We start from the raw sequence: 21753 nt of genomic DNA, 5'->3' as shown, positions 1-21753 counted from the left end.
ATTCCAAATAAGTCTACCAGAGACAACTAACACATCAGAGCCAAATCAAGAATCTGTAGCACTGTTAAAGAAAGAACATTATACCTGTCAGAAAATGTCTTTAACAAGCTGGCACAGTTTTGTAAAAAAAAATTTCAATTCCCCACTTGCCCCTGCGGGCGGTCTATCCTTCAAGCATGGGTCCTCTGCCAGAGGCCTGGGAGCTTGAGGGTCCTGCGCAGTATTTTAGCTGTTCTTGGACTGCGCTCCTCTGCACAGAGATCTCCGATGTTGTTCCCGGGATCTGCTGGTGTCAGGGTTCTGGGTCTGTGCGACCCAGGATCCCTGGGCAGTCATGGACCTGTGATATTGTATGTATATTTTGTATTGCTGTCCCTCGTTCTCCCTGCGTGTAGATATATGTGTGTATGTAGGTGTGGGTGTGGCCCTGGCAGGTGATTGGCCACGCCTGGAGACCGTGACACACCTGCAGCTGATCAGGCCTCGTCGGATGAGCTACTTGAGAGTGTGGTGGAGCTCTCTCCGACGCGGGATCATTTCGTGAGACTTCCCGTCAGTTCTCCAGCTGGTCTGTTTGTGAGTGTGAGCTTACCAAGTGTACTGAGGGTGCTAATTACTGCCTCTATTTTCCCAGGAAGGATTGCTGGACGAGAGGGCAGCCAACACAGAGTGCACTGGCACGAGGGAGCAGACCCATGAGCACAAACACAGGGAGAAGACACGGAGTGGAAGTCGGGAGCACACGGGGATGTATTATTGTATCAGTTCCATCACTGTAAATAAACACACTGCTTGTACATAGAGCACCGCGACTGGGTCCTCCTTTCCCCACTTCCCCACGGTCTGCCATACGGACCGTGACAGCTGGAGCCACTCGCCTAGCTTGAGTCACTGCACCGAGTGCTCTGATTACCACTGGGACCACTGTTACCTTCACCCTCCACATCTTCTCCAGGTCTTCTCTGAGCCCTTGGACCTTCTCCAGCTTCTCGTGTTCCTTTTTCCTGGAGTTTCTGGCCCTGAAATGAGCAGAATTTGACAAATTGGTCTTTGATCAGTGATTGTTGATCAATGGTCATGAGAATTTGCATAATTATGATTAAGGAACTGACCTCCCAGCCCATTGTTCCCTCAGTGGGCTGGTTTCAGTCATTATGCAAATGTACTGTTTATAAGATTGGGGAAACCTGCAGTCAGCTGAGACTGAAGAAGTCACTTGGATGAGTGACGAAACGTTTCTCCCACAAAACGCTACGTCCAGATGAACAGAATCAACTTTTGGGAGATTTACTTTCCTGGATGATTGAGAATGCATCAAGACGTTAGGTTCTGTCTCAGAGTCCTGCGTTTGGGTCCAACCCCTGCCTGCTGCACAGCTCACCCTGACAGGTTCTTATATAGCACTTTTCTACTCTAACTGAGCACTCAAAGCGCTTTACACCCCCCAACTGACCAACTCACACAAACACTTTTTTCTCTTTCTATGTAAGTGCTTCTATTTAAAATTCACACTCACTGTGTGAATGCACTGCATTAAAATTACACCTCCCTAATTATTTTAAGTGCCCTTCATCAAGGTGTTTGTTTACAGTTTTTCTCAAGTACTTTGGCACTTTTCTCATAGCAGAAAAGTCATTCTAACCACTCTTAATGCTGTTCTCAGAACAGTTTTCACCTGTGCAAAAGACACTATAACAGTCAAAACTGTTATTTGTAGTCAATTACTTCAACCCTGTGATGAGTGAATAAAAACCTTTCACCACCCCTTAAAGTCCAGTAAAGTCACACTACATGCAGTCACCAACCACTTTATTAGGTATGCCGGCTTCACTGCTTGTGACAGGAAAAGAAGTATTTAATCAGCCTTTTGCTTCAGCAGAAAAACAAAGCATTAATGGTTAAGACAGTCTGCTGAAGTTCAAGCCAAGCATTAGGACAAAGTATGATTGAACGTGGTTGTTGATGTCTGATGGGCCAGCTCAGCCACATCTAGGGTTTAAAAAGAATGGTCTGAAATGAGAAAATATATATGAGCAAATATCTTTAGTAGTAAAGAGTGTGTAGAAACAATGAGAATGTGATGTGGGTGGGGAAGTGTGTTACTGATTTTAGAACTGCTGTGAGGAGTAACTCGGGTGGACCCAGGTAGCAGATCACACAGACACGTTTAGCAGCAGTGAAACAGATTTATTTACAGTGAAAGAATATTGTAACAATTCAATACTGGGAAGTACAGCTGGAGGAGATACTCGAGCATTTTACGGAGAACGAAAGAGAGAAGTGGTTAGTGCACGGGCATGGTGAGCGGAAGACAAGAGTTATGTGAAGAAGAGAGTTGGCAAGCTTACTTGACACACACTGGTGGCTGAGGCGAGGTGAGTGTGGGTTGATGGTGGTGCAGGCAGACTGGATATCCAGGGGGAGATGAACTCAGAAAGGCAGGTAGTTTGGTGGCCGGGAAAAATGAGGCAAGCTGGAGGAAGGAATACAGGTATAAGGGATCCTTTAAATACTTAGTGTCCGATTCTATGATTGCCAAAGCACAACTAACACATTACCACTTGTGTGTGAGACAATACTCTGACATCAGACGTCAGCTGCACCGCTCCTTACCGGGTTTATGATGCACTGGATATCAAAAGGACCTAGAAAGGACTGGGCCAGCTTTTTACACATGCATTAGACAGGAATGTGCATTGATGATAACCAAACCTGTTGGCAAATGGTGTAGTGAGGAGCTGGGGTCTTCCTCCGATCTGTGAGTCGACAGTTCTGCAGAGCACCGCTCTGGCATGTCGCCAAATCCTCCAACTGCAGCGTAGTTCTTCCTGCACATACTGCGATCTTTGTTTCCTAAGAAGGGAGCAGTGGTGGCTGGTCACTGAGACGGATTTCAAAAGGGAAAACCCAGTAACTGTAGAGGTGAGAAAATTACGTGCATATTAAATGCAGGCTAGATGTGAGCTCTAAGAAGTTGGGTTTGAGGTGGCTACACAACGAAGGGTAGCTTCCAGTTGTTGGTTTGCCCGTTTTGTTTGTTTGTTAGACTCAGGTTGATAGACTGAGGACTCAACTCTACTCCCAAGGCTGTGCAGAATGCTTTCCACACATGAGAGACAAACTGTGGCCCTCTGTCGGAGACAATATCCTGGGGGGGACCCCATGCAGTCTGAAAACATGATTGACAAGTAGAGTGGCAGTTTGTGGGGCTGAAGGAAGTGTAGACAGAGGTATGAAGTGGGCGCTTTAGAAAACCTATCGACTATGGTTGGAATGAATAATTTGAGGAGCATGGCACACCAGTGACAACATCTAACGCTATGTGTGACCAGGGATGACTCGGAACTGGTAAGGAGTGTAAAAAATGTCACATTGAGAGTATGGTATAGTACTGCTCCTGCACTGGTGTCAGCAGAGTCCACCTGCACAGTAAACTGCTTGGAGGTGTTGGGATGGGTAAGGATGGGTGTGGTGCTAAATAGTTCTTTTAATCTAGAAAACACCTGATCGGCCTCAGGTGACCACGGGAAGATTCGAGTGGGAGAAATGAGTTTGGTAACTGTAATTAGCGAGCCCTCAAAATCTATTAAGTTGTTTACATGTAGATGGAGCCGGCCATTCTATCATTGTCTTAATTTTGCAGGGATCTGTCCTCAGCTGCCCTTTTTCTCAGTATATAAGAAAGAAAAGGAATAGACTCAACATGGATCTTGCACTTTTCAGCCTTTACAAATAGCTTGTTGTCCAACAACCATTGCCATAACACATCATTAATTAATGCTTGGAAAACTGCCGGTGAATTGGTCAAATTGAATGACATTACCATTTACTCATAATGTTCAAGAGGATCATTAAAAGCAGTCTTCCACTCATCTCCCTGTCATAATCGCACCAAGGGATAAGGCAGAGGATATTATTTAATAGCTCAGTTCCACAGTCATAGTGGGGGTGAGGAGGGAGTGAAAGTGCCTGGTGTTTATTGAAAACAGGTCCTAGGTCATGATAAACCTCCAGCACTGAAATGAGATCCAGCTCCACAGGTGCCGGTCTAGGGGTAGTAACAGGTGTACGTGGTAAAGCAGACGGTAAACAGTGTGACAAGCAATGGCTGCTTCAACTCTCGATATGGCGGTTGGACCATGTGATGTGAGGATTATGGCGTTCAAACCAATTCAATTCAATTCAATTCAATTTTATTTATATAGCGCCAAATCACAACAAAAGTCGCCTCAAGGCGCTTTATATTGTACAGTAGATAGCATAATATTAAATACAGAGAAAAACCCAACAATCATATGACCTAGGGGGTCATGATTGAGCAAGCACTTTGGCGACAGTGGGAAGGAAAAACTCCCTTTTAACAGGAAGAAACCTCCGGCAGAACCAGACTCAGGGAGGGGCGGGGCCATCTGCTGTGATTGGTTGGGGTGAAAGAAGGAAAACAGGATGAAAGACATGCTGTGGACGAGAGACAGAGATTAATAACAGATATGATTTGATGCAGAGAGGTCTATTAACACATAGTGAGTGAGAAGGTGACTGGAAAGGAAAAACTCGATGCATCATGGGAATCCCCGGCAGCCTACGTCTATTGCAGCATAACTAAGGGAGGATTCAGGGTCACCTGGTCCAGCCCTAACTATATGCTTTAGCAAAAAGGAAAGTTTGAAGCCTAATCTTGAAAGTAGAGATAGTGTCTGTCTCCTGAATCCAAACTGGAAGCTGGTTCCACAGAAGAGGGGCCTGAAAACTGAAGGCTGTCCCTCCCATTCTACTTTTAAATACTCTAGGAACAACAAGTAGGCCTGCAGAGCGAGAGCGAAATGCTCTAATAGGGTGATATGGTACTACAAGGTCATTAAGATAAGATGGGGCCTGATTATTTAAGACCTTGTAAGTGAGGAGCAGGATTTTGAATTCAATTCTGGATTTAACAGGAAGCCAATGAAGGGAAGCCAAAACAGGAGAAATATGCTCTCTCTTTCTAGTCCCTGTCAGTACTCTTGCTGCAGCATTTTGGATTAGCTGAAGACTTTTCAGCGAGTTTTTAGGACATCCTGATAATAAAGAATTACAGTAGTCCAGCCTGGAAGTAATGAAGGCATGAACTAGTTTCTCAGCGTCACTCTGAGACAGGATATTTCTAATTTTAGAGATGTTGCGCAAATGGAAGAAAGCAGTCTTACATATTTGTTTAATATGTGCATTGAAGGACATGTCCTGGTCAAAAATGACTCCAAGGTTCCTCACAGTGTTACTGGAGGCCAAGGTAATGCCATCCAGAGTAAGAATCTGGTTAGATACCATATTTCTAAGATTTTCAGGGCCGAGTACAATAACCTCAGTTAGCGGCCATCCAGGTCTTTATGTCTTTAAGACATTCCTGCAGTTTAACTAATTGGTGTGTGTTACCTGGCTTCATGGATAGATAGAGCTGCGTATCATCTGCATAGCAGTGAAAATTTATGCTATGTCTTCTAACGATGCTGCCTAGGGGAAGCATGTATAATGTAAATAGAATTGGTCCTAGCACTGAACCCTGAGGAACACCATAATAGACCTTAGTGTGTGAAGAGGACTCTTCATTTACTTGAACAAATTGGAGTCTATTAGATAGATATGATACAAACCACTGCAGCGCAGTACCTGTAATACCTACAGCATGTTCCAATCGCTCGAATAGGATATTATGGTCAACAGTATCGAACGCTGCACTAAGGTCTAGCAGGACAAGCACAGAGATGAGTCCACTGTCAGAGGCCATAAGAAGATCATTTGTAACCTTCACTAAAGCTGTTTCTGTGCTGTGATGAGCTCTGAAACCTGACTGAAACTCTTCAAATAAGCCATTCCTCTGCAGATGATCTGTTAGCTGTTTGACAACTACTCTTTCAAGGATGTTTGATATGAAAGGAAGGTTGGAGATTGGCCTATAATTAGCTAAGACAGCTGGGTCTAGAGATTGCTTTTTAAGTAAGGGTTTAACTACAGCCACCTTGAAGGCCTGTGGTACATAGCCAATTATTAGAGATTGAAGAATTAATTAATGGCAGGACTTCTTTAAGCAGTGTTGTAGGAATGGGGTCTAAAAGACACGTTGATGGTTTGGAGGAATTAATTATTGAAGTTAACTCAGAAAGATCGATTGGAGAAAAAGAGTCTAACTTAACATCAATGGTACTAAAAGTAGCTGTAGATAATATTACATCTGTGGGATGATTATTGGTAATTTTTTCTCTAATGATAAAAATTTTATTTCTGAAGAAGTTCATGAAGTCATTACTAGTTAACGTTAAAGGGATGGTTGGCTCAGTAGAGCTCTGAGTGTTTGTCAGCCTGGCTACAGTGCTGAAGAGAAACCTGGGGTTGTTCTTATTTTCTTCAATCAGTGACGAATAGTAAGATGTTCTGGCTTTGCGGAGGGCTTTCTTATAAAGCAGCAAACTATTTCTCCAGGCTAAATGATGATCCTCTAAATTTGTGACACGCCATTTCCTCTCCAGCTTACGAGTTATCTGCTTTAGGCTACGTGTTTGAGAATTATACCACGGAGTCAGGGACTTCGGATTTGAGGCCTTAGTTTTCACTGGAGCTACAGTATCCAGAGTCGTACGTAGTGAGGAGGTAAAATTATTAACAAGATAATCGACCTCTGTTGGAGTAGCGTTCAGATAGCTGCCCTGCTCTATGTTGGTACAGGGCATTGAAGATGATAACAGTGGGTGGATTATATTCTTAAACTTAGTTACAGCACTTTCAGAAAGACATCTACTGTGATAAAGTCTACTCTCCACTGCTGTGTAATCAATCATTGTAAATGTAAATGTTATCAGGAAATGATCAGACAGCAGAGGGTTTTCAGGAAACACTGTTAAATGTTCAGTTTCTATGCCATATGTTAAAACAAGATCTAGAGTGTGATTAAAGTGGTGGGTGGGTTCTTTTACATTTTGAGAGAAGTCAAGTCAAGTCAAGTTTATTTATAAAGCACATTTAAAAACAACCGAGGCTGACCAAAGTGCTGTACAATAAAATACAAATAAAAATGCTATAAAACACAGGTACATAAAATGCCTCACAAATAAAACAATTAATTAAAAACAATAGGTTAAACCTTGCTAAAAGCCAGTGAAAATAGGTGCGTTTTCAGAGCAGTTTTAAAAGTTCCTAGGCTTGTGGAGAATCTGATGTGAGGGGGTAGACTGTTCCACAGTCTGGGTGCAGCCACAGCAAAAGCCCTCTCCCCCCTAGTCTTTAATCTGTACCTGGGAACATCTAAAAGCATCAAATCTGCTGACCTCAAAGATCTCCTAGGGCAGTAAATGCTAAGAAGCTCTGCCAGGTAAGGAGGTGCAGTTCCGTTAAGAACCTTAAAAACCAGCAGTAAAATTTTAAAATCAATCCTAAAAGCAACTGGGAGCCAGTGGAGAGAGCAGAGGACCGGAGTGATGTGGTCTCTCTTTTTGGAACCGGTCAGCATGCGAGCAGCAGCATTCTGCACCAGTTGGAGGCGATGCAAACAGGAACGATCTAAACCAACGTAAAGGGAGTTACAGTAGTCCAGCCGTGAAGTAATAAAAGCATGGACCACCCTTTCTAGATCGTTCCTGCACTTGACTTTAGCTAAAATCCGTAGGTGATAAAAAGATCCCTTGACTACGGAGCTGATTTGTTTATCAAATTTAAAAGCACTGTCTGTTTAAGACTATGCTTCCTCCTCACCGTCACCCAACCGCCCTCGTTCCCCAGCTGCTTGGGGTCTGCCGGGGGAGAGCTAGCGGGGCCTACGCTATCATCGGCTGCACCAGCTACAGGGGCCTGGCTAGCTACGGGTGAATGAAGGGTGCGAAGCCGAGTCTCCAATTCAGTAATCCTGGCCTCCAGAGCTGCAAATATGCTACATTTGTTACAGGTATCATTACTGCTAAAGGAGGCCGAGGAGTAACTAAACATCTGACACAATGAGCAGGAAAGTGCAACAGGGACAGGTGAAGTAGCCATGGTGCTAACGAGTCGGCTACGAGCTAAGCTAAGCTAGCGAAACAGTACAGAGACAGTGAGTGAATACTTTGGCTATAAATTAGGTAGTGAGCACACAGAAAGGGTGATTCAGATGAAGCACGTTAAGATTATACTATGAAAAAGGGATGTATCAAAAGATTTCAATTAAATTGCTAAGCAGAAAAGCTACTCAGAAACACCACTGTGTTTGAGCAGGAACAGGAAGTGATACTCTACCACAAAGCGAGCGAAACACCAAGTGACAGCGCCACCCACAGACAGCAGATCAACCAAACCAGGGGTAACATAACACGAAGGGGGACCCAGGGGAGGAGAAAACAAAACCAAATGACCCGGCAACCCTCAGTACAAACATACCCGCTCATTAAACCCCCTCCAGCGCTCTTCTGGTGTGAGCCTGGTACAACGCAGCTTATCGACGCATTAATATCTCACCCCCTCCAACACAGAACTACGTCCTTTTACGTCCCCCTGACAGGGGAAAAACAGCAGATAAGATGCTGTATTCTTGTTTTTTCATGGATCTTTTTCTGTGTGGCTATGAGTCGCTTTAAAATCTCATCCTTGAACCTTAATGGTGCAAGGGACATGAAAAAAAGGGCGATGTATTTTGACCTTTTAAAATCTAAATGCATTGACATAGCGTTTGCTCAGGAAACTCATAGTAGTTTTGATATTGAAGTTGACTGGAAGAAAGAATGGGATGGTAATATTGTTTTGAGTCATAACACCTCACTGAGTTCTGGAGTTGCTATTCTCTTTTCAAAGACCTTTCTTCCAGTTTCTATCGACGTAGATGATATTGTACCTGGGAGGTTGTTAAAGGTTTTTGGTCACATATGAAAATTCAAAGCTAACATTATTAAATGTGTATGCTCCAGTGTCTCCACATGATCGCTGTGTCTTTTTAGACAAGTTAACGAGTACGCTGTTAAGTTGCACATCAACTGATTATTTGACTTTCGGAGGTGATTTTAATTGTACTATTGATGATTTGGATAGGAATCACTTGGAGCCACATATGCATTCAAGGAGGATATTGAAACGCATTGTCGAGACCTACAACTTAGTTGATGTGTGGCGTTCTAAACATGGTAAAACACGACTTTTTTCGTGGGCTCATTGTAAGGAAAATTTTATTTCTTTGGCACGATTAGATAGGTTTTATTGTTTTGGTCATCATTTGCAAATTTTCAATTCTTGCAACATGTGTCCGGTTGGTTTTTCTGATCATAGCATGGTTGAAGCTAGTGTGTTTATAAATAGACTAAGACCTAAGAGTGCATACTGGCATTTCAATACGGTTTTGCTGAATGATGGGTGTTTTAGAAAAGGTTTTTTTCTTTTTTTGGAATCAATGGAGAACTATGAAATGCCAGTTTGCTTCCTTACAGCAATGGTGGGATATTGGTAAATAAAAATTCAGCAGTTCTGTATTCAATACACACGTAATGTCACAAGGGAGATGGTGAAATCTATTGAAGAATTAGAGACTGATATAGTGGATCTTCAACGGTTGAGTGAGTCCACAGGAGACCGGGGCCATTTGCAGGCCCTCAAAACTAAAAACACTGTTTTGGCTTATCTGCTAGGGCTTAGAGCACAGAGAGCCCTGGTCCGTTCATGTTTTCAGAATTTTGCTGAAATGGATGCTCCCTCGAAATTCTTCTTTAGCTTGGAGAAAAAGAATGGACAGAATCGTCTTATTCATTGTATTCAATCTGAGGATGGGAAGGAGCTGACTGAACCCACTGCATTGCGTAAAAGGGCTGTTGATTACTTTTCAAAGCTGTATGTCAGCGAGTTTAGAGAAGACTTCGTGGCGGGTGCTGAGTTTCTCAGTAACTTGCCAGAGGTCTCAGAGCAAGACAATATCATCTTGGAGAGTGCCTTGACTCTGCAGGAACTGCAGGACGCAATGTCAGGTATGGAAAATGGTAAAGCGCCAGGAATAGATGGCTTGCCTGTGGAATTTTATAAGTCATACTGGTCTGTGTTGGCTGGTGATTTTTTTGGAGGTTCTTAATGACAGTGTGGTTAGGGGAAAGCTCCCCCTAAGCTGTCGCAGAGCTGTGCTCACTCTTCTTCCCAAGAAAGGGGATCTTTATGAAATGAAGAACTGGAGACCAGTCAGCCTCTTGTGTGCTGACTATAAGATCTTCTCAAAAGCACTGGCATGCAGGTTACGGAAAGTGATTGATCAAGTTGTGCATGCGGATCAATCCTATTGTATTCCTGGCAGATCAATAAGAAATAATGTGGCACTAATTCGGGATTATTTGGATGTCTCTAATTTATTGGGCTTAAACTTTGGTCTGATTTCCCTCGACCAAGAAAAGGCTTTTGATCGGGTGGAGCACCAATATCTTTGGAATGTTTTGAAGGCTTTTGGTTTCTCCTCTAGTTTCATTGCCATGATTAAGACCCTCTATTGTGACATTGAAAGTGTTTTGAAGGTCAATGGTGGTTTAAGTACTCCCTTTAATGTAAAGAGAGGTGTATGACAAGGTTGTGCAATGTCTGGTATGTTGTATTCTTTAAGTATTGAACCTTTATTATGTCAAATTAGGGAGAACCTGCATGGGATACAGCTGAATGGCATTTCTTTACCTTTTCAACTTTCTGCATATGCGGATGATATTATTGTGGCTATAACGGGAGAGCCAGATGTACTTGCTTTAACGCGACTTCTTGACTGTTTTGGTAAAATTTCATCCTCTAAAGTCAATTGGAGTAAGAGTAAAGCTTTGTTAGTAGGTAAATGGACAGGAGCAGGACCCAATTTACCTGATGGCCTACAATGGAAAAAAACTGGTTTAAAATATTTGGGAGTTTATTTAGGGGATAACATGGAGGTCATGAAAAATTGGGAAGGGTTTGTTGAACTGGTAGAGGGTAGGTTACAGAAATGGCATTGGCTTTTACCACGAATGTCTTACAGGGGTCGCGTACTTATCATTAATAACCTTGTTGCATCATCGTTGTGGCACCGTTTATCGGTTTTGGAACCTCCACCTAACCTGTTGGCCAAATTACAAACTATTATTTTGAACTTTTTTTGGGACAGGCTTCATTGGATACCTCAAAGCGTTTTGTTTCTGTCAAAGGAGGAAGGAGGGCAGGGTTTGATTCATCTTGAAAGTCGGAAAGCAGCTTTTAGGTTACAGTTTTTACAGAGTTTTTTGTATGGGGATCAAAATGTTTTGTGGAGGCAGGTCACAGAATACTTTTTTTCTAAAGTTGGTAATTTGGGGTTTGGTAAGACTTTGTTTTTGATCACTCAAGGTCTGGTGTAAAGTGTTTGTCACCTTTCTATGTTAGTGTGCTAAAGGCTTGGGGGCTGGTGGGAAGTCTGTCTTTGCATTGGCTTTTAATGGAACCTATTCTTAAAGGGTCTCGTTTGGGTTCATCCTGGGATGATGCGGCAATGATGTCGGAGCTACTGAGGAGAAGGGGAGTTACAACGGTACGGCTTTTGCTTGAACTTGCTGGAGCCAAAATGGAGGATGCTGTGTCCTTGGCAAGAACACTTGAGGTTCGCTCTCTCCGAATTGTGAGCTTGATGCTGACAAGATTCAAGCAGGCACTCTCAGACGATGATAAAAGACTTTTAAATGGCTGGTCTAATGGATTATTGATTCCTGATAAAACGGACAGCTTCTTTGGCCTGTGCTTTAGACCACAGCTCACGGACTTTGAAAGCCCTGGTCCTTTTTTGGAGAAGGAGAAGTACCGCTGGACACCACTGGATTCGGTGACTGGGAAGGTGTTGTATAAAAGCTGTGTTAAGGCAATAAACAAACCAAAGTTAAATGGTAAAACTGATACGCCTTGGAGGGAACATTTTAAGGTTGGTTTTGATGTGGGCCCTGCATGGGGGTCACTGTACAAGCCACCATTGACCAAGAACGCTGGTGATTTACAGTGGCGGATTTTACATGGTATCATTGCGGTAAATGCTTTTGTGTCCATCATTAAGCCTGGGTCTTCAGATGCATGTCCTTTTTGTTCAATGAGAGAAACTGTTTTTCATTGTTTTGTACAATGCTTCAGGTTTGATTTATTTTCGGTACTTACTGGTATTTGGGAATCCTTTGGAGAATGTTTTACACAACAGTGTTTTATTTTTGGGTTTTCATATGATAAAGGGAAGAAGAAAAAGGGACGATTGCTGAATTTTTTCTTGGGCCAAGCGAAGTTGGCAATTATTTGAGTAGAAAGTATAAGATTGATAATGGACGAAATACTGATTGTGTTGAGCTCTTCAAAGGTTTGTCGAGAGCCAGAGTGATGTTAGAGTATAAATATTATTTCAATATGGATGGATTGGATGCTTTTCGAAATCTTTGAGATTATAAAGGCAGTCTCTTTGCTTTAAACAACTCTGAACTTGTGTTTAGCAATGTGTTGGTTTGAGCTGACTGTTTGTATGGCTCACTATTGAGTGAATAAATGTGTTTTTAAAAATCAAAAATCTCTCGAAGGTGGTTATCTATTCTTATGGCCAAATCCTTGAAACCATCTTGTTCGTTGTGTGTGCTGAGCTCCTCTTTCATACTTTGGCTAAGACGTTCACAAAGGCGCAGCACAATGCACTATTCCCCCATCCTATCTCTGCAGCTTTGATGTGAAAGTTGATGGAAAACTGTGACTGACTGGATACCCTGCCAGAGACCAAGTAACTGCCGAGCCGCTTTATCAGTGTGCAGAGGGCGGTGAAAAGTACAGTGAAAAATATGCAGTTCGTCTGTCTTAAAGTTGTGGATGATGGAGGGTCTCGAGAGGATGCAAGGTGAGACATGACTCAGCACAGGGCACAGTCACAAAGGGAGCCAGTTACTTTAGAAATCTTCCCAGCATTGTCAGAAAAAGCCTGGGGAAAATTTTGGAATAGCAGGAAACTGTCACGGTCTGCCGTATGCTGCTCTGGTGGTTTTGCTCACCTTCTCCGCCAGGGCTACACCTGGGGTTCTGTGCCATCCTGGATTCAACGCCCACGCCATACTCACCTGCTGTTCATCCCAGCTGATTACTCCTGGCAGTATTTAAGGCCTCAGTGGAGTGTTGGTCCTTGCTGGATTGTTGTACTCACTTCAGTTAGTGTAGCCCTGGCTCTTTTCTGGTGCTTCTTTCCCGTGATGATCTGGATGGTTTACTAATTGTTGTTCTCCCACCTGTTTCCCTGGACCCTGCCTGGATGAATGAGGCATGTGAGTGAGGCACATGCGGCATGGATTTCTGGACTGAGTGTAGTGGTTAGCACGGATTGGTTGAAGAAGAGTGTGAGCGAGTGTTTTCCCGCCCAGCCCTGGACCTTCCCTCTGGACCCCTGGAACCCTCAACCTTCATTGACTGTATATATGTACATATCTCACCTGGTGCTGTAAAAAGAAACCCTGTTCTGCTTGCACAACTCTGAGTCCTGCATTTGAGTCCTGCCAGAAAACTCCCACAGCAGCCCAACTCCCCCATGAACGGCGGCAGAGGAGGGGGTTTGCGGACACAACCTGGAGTCTGCGGCATAAACTGAGAGGGCAGGGGTGCGGGAGCACTAGCCGGGGCTGGCAGAACTAGTTTAGCGAGTGTCTCTTGAGCAGTAGGTTTGGGTTTGAGTCTGACCCAAGGCCTATTGCTGCATGTCTTCCTCTCTTTCTCTCAATGCTTTACTGTCTCTATCAAATAAAGAAATGAATGTTGAAATTCATGCACTGACAAAAGTAAGTTTTACATTCTTACAAGAGAAGCACTCTGTTACTTAGGTCTGCCAATCATGCGTCAATGTTTTGTGTTGGTCAGGGTCACATTCGAGCACATTACACTGCTAGCAACATAATCACAACAGTGCTAATGTTGTTAATATTTTGTAACCTTTTTTAAATTATAATGAGTATTGCATTAAAGATATGAGAAAGAAAAGATATAGAGTAAACTCTGACTATAGGCTCTTTCTATAGCCATCTTTCAGTATTATTAATCTGGGACAGTTTAATGTATGTCCAAACGCATTTAAAAGAACTTCAATGAGGAGAGATCACTTGGAAGAATTGTTCATGATTTATTGAATTAGAGAAGGTGATGTATTTGGCGATTAGACCCCGATGACCCATCATGATAGAACAGAATCTCAGTGATTATAGGATTTAGGACACAATCCCACCGGAGTCTAGACGCTGATGGTGGTAAAGATGAAGACTGAGCCTTGAATGGAGCTCTGGCTGAGGTGTCTCAGGTGGGGATGATGAGGAGGTGGGTTGCACAAAAGAGAGTCTGAAAGGGGGAATGATGGAGAGCACAGATTGAAACCATATGAAGTGGAGGCTGATTGTCTCAAAGAAGGTGGCCAAGAAGATTGGACTAAAATGATGATTTCAGTATTGAGATTGACAGTGTGGGAAAGTGGTAGTCATCTAAAGAACAGAAAAACAGCTGGACACCCAGGAAAGCAGGCAGATGAGTGATTATGATCTTATTTGGATCTTCCTTATTGAACTTACGCATAAGCTTCAAAATAATTTGATACCATTCCTGAAATCCTCACATGCATACATCACATAGTGTGCTGTATTCATGTTGGGAATGTGTATAAAAAATATGAAGAGGTTAAGGTGTTTCTTTATGTCTTTTGACATTAGCAAGGCCAGCAGGCAGGGTGGACTCAAGCACAGGTTCGGATGTGTTTATTTAAAGTGGAAATATTTACACAATGACACAATGCAAAAAAGGGCCGTAGTGCTCCAGGGGTCCAGGGAAAAAGGGCATTCAAACATCCAACTACAACTACAGGCAACACTCTCTCTCACTGGGAAGGAAGTCTGGGAACCTGCACAGGGCACAGACATGATCGGAATACACAAAAGCAGGAAGAGTGAGGGTTTCACTAACTAGGTAGCTTAACGATCAGGTGAAGAATGACGTTCGCTGATGAGATCATCAGGAACAGCTGCTTGATTGCCACAGGTGTGTTCGGGCAGTGGCGGGAACCAGAGATGAGTCCCACACACATAAAAACAGAAATAAACAAGCACAGATATAGAAAAGAGAAGAGTGAGAAAAAACAAAGAAGCAAGAGAAAGAAAATGGACTTATTGGAATCAGCCAGGGATAACTGGCGGACCATATGATATATGATATCAGTGATTCTTGAGATAAGGGGCAAAACATGTCTGCCAGATAAAACCCAATTTTGGGGTTAAAAATATGAATACAAGTGTTAACCCAACTGACTAAAAGACAAACCAGGGCAATGTTTACACAAAAGTATGATTTTGCTTTTTTTTTTTTTTTTTTATACATATGTATTTATTTTAACCTCCTAGGGCCTGGTGTCCACATATGTGGACATCACATTTTGGTTTATTTAGACCAGGGGTGCCCAATCCCAGTCCTCGAGAGCTACTGTCCTGCAGCTTTTAGATGCATCCCTACTCCAACACAGCTGAATCACATGGTTTGATTGCCTCTTCAGCATGCCATCAAGTTTGGCAAATGCCTGATAACAAGCCATTCATTTGATTCAGGTGTGTCGGAACAAGGATCCATCTAAAAGCTGCAGGACGGTAGCTCTCGAGGACTGGGATTGGGCACCCCTGATTTAGACCAAAATACTCAATTTTGCTCTACTAAGTAATGTAAAATTAAACATCATGGTTCTCGTCACTAAATATTTAAGTCAATAGCTTATATAATATCAAAATATGCATTTGAAAATTTATTTTTGCATATTTTTTTAAGTGATTAAAATCGTGTCCAGAGTTTTTTTCAACCCAAACTCTAATAATAAAAAGCCAAAACAATCTTACTTTTAAACGTGGTATAATTAGCTTGAAAACATATGTGCATAAACAGAAGAACAGAGAAGCTGCTAATAGTCAAAATAGCTGAAACAACTTAATTTAAAGTCTAAGGAGATTGGAACAAAAAGCGTCTGGACTTCTTTAAGTTGCTTGAAGACGTTTCACCTCTCATCTGAGAAGCTTCTTCAGTTCTAGGGTCAAATGGTGGAGAGTCCCAGATTTAAGCTCTGTGGGAGTAACCCACCGAGAGGGACAATGGACCCCCTAATGATCCTCTACCTAATCACATGAGCCAAGGTGTGAAAATAGGTGTAGGTCACAATCAGCCAGGGTTGAGCTCATTGTGAAACCTAGCCCCACCCAGCCCCACCCTATCATGTGTGGTCATGTGCATGTGCGGATGCTCCGGGCCCTCACTACCAGACTGTGAAACAGTTTCTTCCCCCAAACCGTCAGACTCCACTCAGTGACTGGACTGACACACACACACATGCACACCTTCATACACGTCACTACCAAGCACTTATCTGCAGTATCTCACTCACTCACTCACTCACTCACTCACACACACACACACACACACACACACACACACACACACACACACCAAGTTACTTTTGCACAATACTCAGCATTTTGCACATTTCCATTGCGCTGTCTTGTGTCTGTATCGTCCTGTTCTGTCTAGTGTTGCACTGTCTTGTTTATTTTTGCACTTTTTGCACATTGCACTTTACGTAGTTCTGTGTTTGCTCGTTATATGTTGCATCAGGGTCTCAGAGGAATGCTGTCTCATTTCACTCTGTACTGTACCACTGTACATGGATGAAATGACAATAAAATCAATCAAAATTTATTTATATAGCACATTTAAAAACAACAGTTTTGATCAAAGTGCTTCACAAGTTAGGAAATAAATAAAATAAGACAAATTTACCAAACAACAACACAAGACGAGACAAACATAGAAACCAACCAAATGATAATCAAACTATCTTACGTCAGAGCCAGAGTAAAAAGATGGGTCTTTAAACGAGATTTAAAAGACTGAACAGTCTCAGAAGAGCGAATGGCAATAGGGAGGTTGTTCCACAGTCTGGGAGCTGCAGTAGCAAAGGCACGATCACCTCTGGTTTTCAGCCTGGACTTAGGTTGCATTAAGAGCATCTGTTAGAAGATTTTAGTGCTTTTTTTAGGATTATACAAATGAAGAAGTTCTGTTAAATAGCTAGGGGCAGTGTTATTTAGGATTTTATAAGTGAGTAAAAGAATTTTAAAATCAATGTGAAATTTCACAGGAAGCCAGTGTAAGTTAGCTAAAACTGGAGTAATATGATCATGCATTCTGGCACCCGATAAAAGGCGTGCAGCAGCGTTCTGTACTAATTGCAAACGGTAAAGAGAGGAGTGAGGGAGGCCTAAATAGAGGGAGTTGCAATAGTCCAGTCTAGAGGTAATGAATGCATGAATAAGCTTTTCAAGGTCCTTGGGGGAGAGAAAAGGCTTAGCTTTAGGAATTTGACGTAGCTGATAGAAGCTAGATTTAACCACAGTAGACACTTGTTTCTCTAATTTGAGGGAGCTATCCAAGAGTACCCCAAGATCTCTTACAATGTGGGAGAGGGTAGCTAGCAAGTGGGCCAAGGGTATCAGTTAGTTGGTTCAAAGGGATATGGCTGTCAAAGACAATAACTTCAGTTTTTCAAGGTAAGAGAGTTTTGAGATAGCCAGGTTCTCACATCATGAAGACAGTTAAACAATGTATGCAATGGATCTGCGACATTCAAACTCACAGGAAAATAAATTTGAATGTCATCGGCATAACAATGGAAAGAAATATTATATCTTTGGAAAATAGATCCCAAGGGCAACATGTACAGAGAATAACATAGGGTCCAAAACAGACCCCTGGGGCACCCCACAGAGAAAGGGGGCAGAGGAGGAGGAGTATTGCCCCATAGTGATAGAGAATGACCTCTCTGAAAGATAAGATTTAAACCATGATAAGGCTGTGCCCTTAAGACCAACTACTTGATCTAACCTTGATAATAGAATGTTATGATCTACTGTGTCAAAAGCAGAATTCAGATCCAGTAAGAGTAGAACCACAGAGCAACCTGAATCAGTGGTTAAAAGGAGATCATTAAAAACTCTTAACAAAGCTGTCTCAGTACTATGTCGAGGCTTGAAGCCTGACTGGAATTTTTCAGTAATACCATTGGTATCTAAGCATGTCTGAAGTTGTTTACAGACCACTTTTTCCAGGATCTTTGAGATAAAGGGAAGCTTAGAAATCGGCCTATAATTTGAAAGAACACTGGAGTCAAGATTAGTCTTCTTAATAACGTGTTGAACAACAGCATGCTTGAAGGCAGACGGTACACAGCCTGAGGACAATGATGCATTCAATATTAATAAAATGCAAGGCCCAATAGTATTCGACGCGTCCTTAAAAATACGGGCAGGAAGAATATCATGTGAGGAATTGGAGATTGTTAAATGGTCAATTATTTCCTTTACATCCGAAAGAGACACAGGCTCAAACTGTTGAAAGACAGCAGAGCATTTAGAAACTGGAACTTGATGTGGGACTACCGATAAAAACGGGGCCCTTTAAAGTAGTGATTTTAACAATAAAATACCTTAAAAAACTTTCACAAAGGGCTGGAGAAGCCTCCTTGTGTGCGGTAGCGCGAGGATTAATCACAGAGTTAAAAATGTTAAAAAGAGCACGGGGCTTGTGGCAATTAGTCAAAATAAGACCTGATAGGAAGGCAGATCTAGCAGCTTTCACAGTCTTCTTTTTTTTTTTTTTTTTTAAACCTGTCCCGTTTGGTTCTTTTGCCATCAGAATTATTGTCTAAAGGCGAAGAAAGATGCCCAACGGATTTACTTTACCAAATGGACCATCCCAGCCTTGCCGTAATGGTCCATTTGATTTACCTTTTGTTTATTTTATTTTATTTTTTTTATTTTTACTTGCTAGATACGGGACAGGGGAAAAGAAAAGGGAGAAAGAAAGAGGGGGAAAAAAAAAAAAACAGCGGAGAAGAGGGACGGGGATAAAGGGCAAAAAACAAAAACCAACAAAATAAGCAGACAAAAAATACATATATCGATCACCTGGATCACCTGTTGAGAAAGAAAAAAGAAAACAAGCAGAAGAAAACGAGAGTAATAGAATAAACAACATCACAATGATATATGGGAATATAACACTAAATACTTAGTTTTTCTCGACTGCTAAAACACATTTCTTGAAACTACGCCTCATATCCGCACAACAGTAAACACAAATCCATAACATCTCACTCAATTCCCCAAACATCCTATTTCCAGGTCAAAATGAAGCTCTACACCCAAAACTATTCACTCCTGCTGAAAAACCGAACTTTGCCCTCAGACATCAAACACAAGCCCTCAAAAACACACACACTACAACAGAGTTTTGCACACTGGTACAATTAATTCAAAACAATAGTTCCAAAACAATTAGGTTGCTTATGGTTCTCCCCTTCAAAACCCTTGTCACATGATAAACACAAAAGACGCAACCAATGTATGTACAGTGGCACATTGTCATTCATGTACTATACAGTACAACACACACCAGAAACATTATCCCACCACAGCATCTTGTCTTTGGTCTGGGTCAGGCCAGAGAATCTCATCCACATCACAGGCTATATTGGCCCCAGCCAGGCAGCGGGGGTAAAATCCTCTTGCATGCCTGATCCACCCCTGGCATGCATCTACTGATATGTCTAGGCAGGCCTCTTCCATGGCCTGAAGGAGGTGAACACGGACATAAGGTTCTCGGTCATACACTTTCCACCGCCATGCCAAAAATAACTCCTCTATCGGGTTTAGAAAGGGGGAGTATGCAGGCAGAAATATATTAGAAAACCTTGGGTTATTGGTAAACCAGTCACGAACCAGAGCAGCGCGATGGAAGCTGACGTTATCCCACACAACAATGTAGTGAGGCTGCTCTGGCTGTGCTGGTTCCCTGTAGTCCAGCTGGAACATATGTTGTCTTAAACCATCAAGAAAAGCAAGGAGAAGCATAGTGTTATAGGGTCCTAGTACGGCATGGCGGTGGAGTACCCCTCGTTGGCTGATGGCTGCGCACATAGTGACATTCCCCCCACGCTGACCAGGGACATTTACAATAGCCCGATGGCCAATTATGTTCCTCCCCCTTTTCCTTCTTTTGGTCAGGTTAAAACCTGCCTCATCCACAAAGATCATTTCATGGGGAACAGGCCGTCCTTCAATCTCAAAGATTCTCTGCAAAACACATAACACAGTAGCGTCAATCGGTACCCTGAACCAAAGTTCAAGAGTGCTGAAATGGCAGCATAAACTGCCATGCTGTGATGGTACACAATACCTTATACAGTATCAAAACTCATACCTGAACATATTCCACACGTTGGTTTTTCACTCTGTCAGAGTTTCGTTCGAAAGGGACTCGGTATGCCTGTTTCATCCGGAATTGATTCTTTCGGAGGATGCGGTCAATTGTGGAGAGGCTGATGGCATTTATGCCTCGAAAAAGATGATCATCCTCAATCACTCTCCTTTGAATCTCTTGCAGGCGGATTACATTATTTGCAATTACCATGTTTACAAGTTCCCTCTCTTGCTCCTCCGACAAAAGCCTTAACCTGCCTCCACCAGGTGGTCGTCTCTGTGTCCTACAAAAATAGAAGCACTCATTACTGTAACTGTCACACATTCATTTTACAGGAAAATAATGGAAACATACTGAAACTCAAGACACATAAATTCAGTAACTTAAACGTTACTGTACAAAGCAGTCTTACTGCAAGTACACCTACCTGTTTTCCTCCCTGAAGGTTCTGATGATGGAGGCAACAGTGAAGCGACTCAAATTTGGTTGTACTCGTTGCCCAGCCTCCCTCATAGTCATCCCATGGACAAGGACATGGTCAACTAAAGTGGCTCGAATTTCATCCGAGACTGACTGTCTTCGTGCCCTTGCTCTTCCCCTTCCTTGTCGCCGTCGTTCTCCACCTCCACCTCCTTCACCACCTCCTCCTCCTCTTCCACCACGTCCTCCTCCTTCACCACGTCCTCTTTCTCCACCACGTCCTCCTCCTTCACCACGTCCTCTTTCTCCACCACGTCCTCTTCCTTTGCATCTCTTTGGATCCATTGTTTCAAACCTGAATGAGCTGACTTTGGCCCTTTTATCTATCCATCGCAGGTTCTGATTGGTGTGTGCTAAATTTTGACTCCTAGTGTTTCCACCTGGTTAATTGTGTGCTAATTGGGCTCAAGCTATGCTGACTTACGTTAACATTATTGCATGCTAGTGCTTTCTACATGACTACATGGTGTAAGCACTGTAAAATGTAGGGATTTGTGTGTAGAGTTTTGCAGTACCAGTTCACCAAATTTGAGTCATGTGTCAAAGCAGGGAATAGTGTTTATAGTTCAGGGAAATGGGTGAGCTTTTTGACCAATAGCGTTTATGGTTTTGAAATTTTAGTTTAGAGGCCTGGTTATAGTGTTTAAGCAATCGAGAAAAACTGTAATATTAAACATTATTGTGCAGCACGTAAGATCGACAGCGCACAGTGTGCTTTGAGGTAGGAGCCAAAAAGGGTGTAGTTTGTGTGTGTGATCACCTGTGTGTACACCTGTGAGCATGAGCGCGCTTGTATTTAAAAGGTTCCTTAATGTAATGATCTGCTAGAGGGTGTGGGGGGCCACAGTCCCATCCTCCAGGGCATGAAGCAGGTATGGAGGAGATCAAAACTCCAGACATCCAGAGGCCCCCAGAACACAAGAGACCAAGGAAGACCAACAGAGGGGCAGCCGCGCCACTGTCCCAGAAAGAGCTGAGGAGAGTCCCACATGAGGGATCACTCAGCAGCCGCGGAGCAGAAGCCAGGGGGGGTTGCAGTGA

The 21753-nt window shown here is 42.8% G+C and overlaps 1 protein-coding gene across 1 annotated transcript; it reads right to left on the bottom strand.

The window, feature by feature from the left end:
- Positions 1 to 609: 609 nt before the first annotated feature.
- LOC134619321 (uncharacterized) lies at positions 610 to 21363 on the bottom strand. The gene is made up of 8 exons (XM_063465081.2): positions 20660 to 21363; positions 20233 to 20515; positions 19752 to 20105; positions 19443 to 19601; positions 2713 to 2853; positions 2349 to 2473; positions 799 to 1019; positions 610 to 674 (listed from the first exon to the last, which is right to left on the bottom strand). Exons 1-8 carry the CDS (start codon positions 20995 to 20997, stop codon positions 610 to 612), a joined length of 1686 nt encoding a protein of 561 aa, XP_063321151.2. The 5' UTR covers positions 20998 to 21363.
- Positions 21364 to 21753: the final 390 nt, after the last annotated feature.

Source organism: Pelmatolapia mariae, linkage group LG20 (genome assembly GCF_036321145.2).
Source record: "Pelmatolapia mariae isolate MD_Pm_ZW linkage group LG20, Pm_UMD_F_2, whole genome shotgun sequence".
Classification (NCBI taxonomy): domain Eukaryota; kingdom Metazoa; phylum Chordata; class Actinopteri; order Cichliformes; family Cichlidae; genus Pelmatolapia; species Pelmatolapia mariae.
The sequence above is the reverse complement of the archived record's forward strand: the minus strand, read 5'-3'. Positions and strand labels throughout refer to the sequence as shown.